The following is a 6,906-nucleotide window of genomic DNA, read 5'->3' as shown; positions in this document are numbered from 1 at the left end:
AAGTATGAGTCGAGTGACAAAGCTATTAAGAACAAGATCGAACACTTTACGTTCCATGGTCTCGAGGAGCTTAATGATGCGTGTGAGATCACGATGAAGAAGCGCCGACTCAATAATAAGAACCCAATCCATTTGTCGATTGCTATCTATCAGCTTGCTAAGCTACGCATGCTTCAGTTTTACTATGACTGCATAAATTTCTACTTCGATCGCTCTGACTTCCAGTATCAGGAGATGGACACTGATTCGGCTTATATCGCTTTCAGCTGTGATAATCCATTTCAAGACTGTATTAAGTCTGAGCTACGAACCCACTTCAAGGAGCATAAATACGATTTGTTCCCACGTGACTACAACACTGAGGTAGCTAAGTTTGATCGCCGTACGCCTGGTTTGTTCAAAGATGAATGGTCAGGTGATGCTATGGTCTCACTATCGAGTAAGAACTATATTTGCTACCTACCCGATGAGACATACAAAGTAAAGGTTTCAGCGAAGGGTATTCAACAGGGAAGTGGTCGAAACAATGGTGTTCTTAATTCTGATGGGTTTGAGACTGTCGTACGGGATCGCATCATGCTACAAGGTACAAACAAGGGGTTCAGACTATCGAAAGAAGCCAAGTCTATCATCACCTATACTCAAACCAAAACAGCGCTTAACTAGTACTATGACAAACGTCGAGTACTTGATGATGGTATCACGACTGAACCACTTGTAATTTAAGCAGCTAGCCACTGGGGATTTTTTTAATGTAAATATAGATCATGGACGCGCTATTAAAGAAACTCTACTATGACCCAAAAACCGGTTTTATAGGAGCTCAAGCTCTGTATGAGAAAGCAAAGGAGTTGAATCCTAAGATAACTTTCAAAATAGTAAAGGATTGGTATGGGAGTCAGCCCGATATTCAACGATTTCAGGAGCAAAAGAAGAGATTCAATGGTTTCAAAATAGCTTCGCATAACCCCAACTCGTGGCAAATTGATCTTGCGTATTGGGAGAAACGGCCAATTTTGACTGCTAGTAACATCAACTCAAGGCTGGGGTACGCAAAGCTCTTACGAAACAAGACGGCAGCAATTGTGTTAGAAGCGCTTAAAGCGTTTGTTCGTCTCCACAAAGTGGATATCCTAACAAGTGATAATGGTAGTGAGTTCATGTACTTACAGGCCCAAGAGCTCTTAGACACTATCACATCGGAGGTGACCTCGTGCGAGTCGGAGGATGATGGCAATTCGGCAGACACTCCGCATCCGGAGGCAATCGAGCAGGAGATTTGCATGAAAGATCTGGAATCGAAAAACAGCATGGAAGGCAAGAACGCTCACATCGCCAAGGCGGAGCACGAGGACGACTGTGCTGATCCGAATGTAGATTCAGACGATGGCGTGCAACAAGAAGATAAAAGACCGCCGGAGAGGGAAAAGAAGAGCTCGAAGACTGTGGTTAAGGGACGTCCAGAGTCGACGGGAAATCAAGCGGTGGCAAAGAGCAAGGGGCTTTTGACGGAGACCAAGAAGAAGCGAAATAATGGTGATCCCACCCAGCAAGAGCTTCTGTTTGTGGGGGGAGCTGCCACGGTGTTAGTTGCGTACCTCCTTGCGTGTGTGTACAGCTTCTTTCACCCTGTAGTGTTCCCCTTATCGAACTACGAGGAACTGTTCTCGGCGTACGATATCTCGAATGTTTCCGTGCACATTGTGAACCCCGTGGGAAACTCAATAATCACGCCACAAGGTGTTTCATTCGAGTGGCAACTTGCCAACTTTCCCACTGAAGCTCTGCATTTGTATGGCGCCGAGGTTTTTCGATACGAATTATTTTTGGACGACGAGGTTTTCACGTCGGAAATAGGATTTCTTGCACTTGAAAGCGAAGACGACAATACTGAAGTGCTCAATCGCACTGTCGATTCCTCTCCGAAAATTCACACACGACGCGATATTTAAGCTTCATCTCGAAGTTACTATCCCCATTCCTGGGCTAATCGAAGAGCTCACGACATACAAGAAAGATGTCTACGTTCGAAAGCCACCCACTCCCTCTATTGAGGACGAGGTACACCTATCACTAACGTCTCCCTTGGATGGTGCTATCTTCGAACGACATCAGTCTATTGTCCTCGAGTACACAGCCGTGAATGTACAAACTCTCGAGTTGCTGATTGATGACGACATTTACTTGAAGAAAACCCACGTGGACGATGGCAATATGCTGCTGCGTGGACTCGGCGTGGGGCCGCACACACTCGAAGCGAAAGCCGTGAACGACCAGAATAAAGTCACAGCGTCCAGTTTAGTGCATGTAGAGATAATGGAGTCAGCATAGGCGCTATTAACTGTAATTGGATGGAGTTAGCGTATTACGGTACTGCACACGCTGTGAATTTCCCTGTAACGAGGAAGATTTATGCATTTTAGCGGTGAGCGAGGTGTTCTCTCTATCCTCATTCACACTCTTACTGCCAGACCTTCTTAGGCTTCCAGTGGAAGTTCTCGTACAGACGCAGCAGGTTGCGTTCGAGCATGGCCACCGTGACCTTACCCACCAGTGGCACGTACTGCACGCCCTTTATCTTAAGCAGCTCGGCATCGTCCACGTTCTTGAAGGACGCGACGTTGATGATGACCGTGTTTTCGCTGACCCACTCAAGCGGCAGCTTGTAGCTCTTAACGGGGACGCCAGTAATGATGACACGAGACTTCTTACACGCCGTCTCCTGCGTCTCTTCGCTCGGGATGAGCTTACCGCGACGGAATAGGTACAGCGAGTAAATGTCGGCGCTGTACACGTCAGCGCCGTCATTCGCAAGCATAGCAGCCAATGGGCGGCCGACAATGTATGAGACCTGGACGACGCAGTCTCAGAAACCAGAAGTCTTTTTAGTATTGGTAGTCACTCGCCCGTTAGATACTTGGTTAATATTTTTATTTCTAACGGAGTCCACCAAGGGTGGAGCTCCAGCAATTCCCAATCTGCCAAGTGTGGGGCGAGTAGTGTGTTAACGCTTACTTCTTCCGTCGTACTCACTGTCCAGACATCGTACACGACCTCAGCAAGTGAACGAGTAGGAGACGTTCGCTGTTAGGGTTATGAGCCCAAAATTGGAGTAAACTTCCAGAACTTACGTGAACGCTGACGATGTCGTGGACGCTGCCTTCGATGTCAGACTTACTTGGTACTCCGTCTCCGACCGCGTCGCGACGGATGCTGGCTCTGCAGTGTCAGTAGCGGCTGGACTGGTAGGTCCGTTGGCTGGTGGTGCTGGCGGGATTCCTGTCCTTCAGTCTCCACCGCCGCAGTCTGTTTCTGCGTTGAGCTCACCAACTTCAACACTTATTTTGACTGGAACTCCGGTGGTGAACGCTCCAGCGAGGTCGCACGCTAATGAAGAACAACAACGAAGGATACCATTGCCACCGCCTAACCTAGCGTTGGATGTGAACAAAAACCCACCAAAAATGGCAGGAAGCTTTAACCTCTATCGCGCTCAAGTTATGGCCTATTTACATCGATTTAATGCTTGGGGTCTGATCGATGGATCCGTACAGCGTCCGATTGTAAATGGGTAACTTCAACAGCGCTACGATATGTTGGACTTCTTTGTGAAAGATACGTTGCTTCGAGGTGCTAAAGTTGAAGACGCTGAGCGTATGTGTGATCTTCCAACTGGCAAGGAAATGTCGGAAGATCTGGAAGCACACCATACTAAGCGTGAGTTTTCTAATTACGTGTGGGTATTGAAGCAATTCTTCCACGCAACTTACACTCGTGAGCAGACGATGGATTCTTGGCTTCAGGAAATTCACGATACACGTCGTGCGTTGGCTAATCTGGGTCGAGGGTTATCGATGATGATCTCACTGTGGACGTGATTCTCATGGGAGTAGTGCAGACACACAGAGATGTCGTGCGTCAGTTTTCTCGCATCATGGCTCCCGGGTCCCGACCCACTCTGCAGCAAGTCTTGAACACACTGAAGTCCGAGACCGAGATGGATGAGATCGTCCGCGATGAGGAAGAGGGAAACTCGAAGATCATGCACGTGGCTAAGAAGCAGAAAACTGGTGACAAATCTAGTAAACATATTAGCTGGATTAAACCCAGTGGAGCACAATCTCGTGGAGCTAAATCCAGTGAAGGAGGAAGCAAAGCCAATCAAAAGTCTAGTCCTGGTAAACGAAAGAAGGGCAAGTGCTTCTATTGTGATAGAGAAGGCCATCACAAATTTGAGTGTCGTAAGCTCAAATTTGATCTGAAGCACGGCAACGTAGATGCTGAAAAGGCAAAGTGTGGCAACAATTCTGGGGATAGCTCTAGAGGATATGGGGGAAACAAAGGTGGACCTCCTCAGCCGTTACCATTGGGAATGATCGGTCGTGTTGAAAATACTTGTGCTGTGTCAAGTACTGGGTCTACATTATTGTCGACGTTTGATACCTCTAATTCATTGGAGTGGATATTAGACACAGCAGCTATTACGCATACCTGCGCTGACCGGTCACTTATGACACAGTTTCCGCACTACGTGGAGACGAACACGCCACATGAACCGTGGACAGGAGAAGTAACAACGGAACATTTGGTGTCTCAATTGCCTGTATCTTTCCTATCCACACAAGATAGACGTGGCGAAACTGGAGAAGCGCTTGATTGCGTTCTTACTGGAGTTCGTAATGTTGTTGGATGTCACGTTAATCTGCTAAGTGTTAATGCACTTGAAGAGCAAGGCTGGCAATGTGAGTCACAGTATCCTCAGGACGGACCTCCAAGGCGGCTATTATGGAAGGGGCCGACAGCAATAGTGTTTGTCAAGAGTCGAGGTTACTATCGCACTCGTGGTTTGTGTAATTCACCTCAAGTAGTTGCATCATTTGTGGCTGGAGGTGAATCGATATTTCGGTGGCATCTTCGCTTTGGTCATGTGAATTTTGCAACATTGCAGCAGCTCCATCGTGATCAGATGGTTTCAGGCATGACGATGTCTCCTAGTGAGCGCACTAGAGATGCGATGGATTGCCTAAGCTGTACATTAGCAAAATCGCGAAGAATGTCATACAAGAATGTGTCTCCATGTCGATCAATAAGGTGTTGTAAAAAACTGATGACCGATGTCTGTCACTATGGTGAGGTTTCGGTTGCTGGAAACGTGATGTTTCAGCTCGTGGAGGATGAATACTCACGATACCTATGGGGCTTCTTACTCCGTCAAAAGTCTCAATGTACAGACAACTTGAAGACGTTGATCTTACAGCTGAAGCAATGTGAGCGACCTGTCAGATTCCTGGGGTCTGATCAAGAAACTGAGTTTGTAAATCAAAAGCTACAACAAGTCCTCCGAGACAATGGAGTTCGTCCGCTGTATACAAATACGTATACACCCGAAGAAAACAGTCTCGTCGAAAAGATGAATGGTGTAGTACTGCGATCCGTTCGCGCTCTCCTCGTAACCAGTGGACTTGCAACAAAACTATGGGGAGAGGCATTCAAGTTTGTGGTTACGATACGCAACTTCTCACCATCCAAAGCCATTAAAGACAGTACACCTTACGAGTTATTTGAAGGTCGTGTACCTGATGTATCTGGTCTACGTGTGTGGGGCTGTGCTGCAACGTACTTCGTCCCTAAGCAAAGACGGAAAGGTAAACAAGATACGACAGCGAAAGAGGCATTGTTTCTAGGATGTCCTAAATCCACGACTGGATATCGTGTCCTCGATCTTGTTACCGGACACATTGTGGAGTCTCGTGACGTAAAGTTTCGCGAACAGAGGACACTGGCGGCTGACTATGTGGATCAGTTGCTTGACAAGTTCTACGCGAAGAAGCCTGGTGTGGTGCTACCTGTTTCAATCCCGTATGTAAGACTTCCTCTTCATGACTACTCGAGCTCCTGTAGCAGCGATGAAACTGCACTGGCATTGCATAGCTCCGATGAAGTCGGTCCTATGGATGCTAAGGTTGGAGGCGATGTAGTGGAAGAGACGAAAGTTAGAAGAGCGGGGGAGCTTGAGTTTGATAATATCAACTCAGGTCCAACAAAACGCAGACGAACAGGGGAGCTGGCCCAGACTTATGATACTCCAAATTGTGACTCCACTTCTATAATTCGTGTCGATGGACATGAGAATGATACGAGATGCACAAAACACGTTGAAAAGAAGCGACAACCGGGTTTGGTTGAAGTTAAGCGACGTCAGAAAACACACACCAAAGACCCAATTGTTACACTTCGCAGATCAACACCTACACGTCGTCCAAACGTAAGGCTACATGGCTATTCGCTTGCCAATTACTTCATCTCAACTACGGACAAGCTGCCCAAGTCAGTTCGTGCAGCGCTTGCAGGTCCTGATGGTGATAAGTAGTGGCAAGCTTTGCAAACAGAATTCTCTGACATACAAGCGAATCATACGTGGATTTTAGTGAACCATCCGTCGGACACTAAGATCATGACCAGTCGCTGGGTGTTTGTCATTAAAAGGAATCAAAACGGAGAAATTGTACGCTACAAAGCTCGACTTATTCTCCGGGGTTTCGAGCAAGTGTCTGGTTCAGACTATTGGGAAGTATACTCTCCAGTTGTGAGCATGGAGGCAATCCGTGTTGTCATTGTGCTCGCATTCTACTATGACCTGGAACTTCGCCAAATTGACTTCACTACGGCATTTCTAATCGGTGAGATGGATGTCGACGTGTATATGGAGCAACCAGAGTTGTTCGACGATGGCACTGGACGTGTGTGCTTGTTGAAGAAGAGCTTATATGGCTTAAAGCAAGCTCCTCCGATCTGGAACGCAACTTGGAAGAGATATCTAGTGAAGCTTGGTTTCAAATCCAGCATAATTGCAGATGGCGTTTACGTCAAGTGGGTCGACGACTCTCCTATCTTCCTTACAGTCTA

The 6,906-nt window shown here is 47.1% G+C and overlaps 1 protein-coding gene across 1 annotated transcript; it reads right to left on the bottom strand.

Annotated features, from left to right (window-relative positions):
* Positions 1-2,385: 2,385 nt before the first annotated feature.
* On the bottom strand, positions 2,386-4,877 carry PITG_14322 (methylenetetrahydrofolate dehydrogenase [NAD+], putative; the record flags this gene model as incomplete). Its single annotated transcript, XM_002898762.1, has 5 exons — positions 2,386-2,851; positions 3,132-3,190; positions 3,868-4,052; positions 4,623-4,702; positions 4,860-4,877. The coding sequence occupies 5 exons, from the start codon at positions 4,875-4,877 to the stop codon at positions 2,462-2,464; spliced, it is 732 nt and encodes a 243-aa protein (XP_002898808.1).
* Positions 4,878-6,906: the final 2,029 nt, after the last annotated feature.

The sequence above is a fragment of the Phytophthora infestans genome, genomic scaffold, assembly GCF_000142945.1.
Source record: "Phytophthora infestans T30-4 supercont1.34 genomic scaffold, whole genome shotgun sequence".
NCBI classification, from domain to species: Eukaryota; Oomycota; class Peronosporomycetes; order Peronosporales; family Peronosporaceae; genus Phytophthora; species Phytophthora infestans.
The sequence above is the reverse complement of the archived record's forward strand: the minus strand, read 5'-3'. Positions and strand labels throughout refer to the sequence as shown.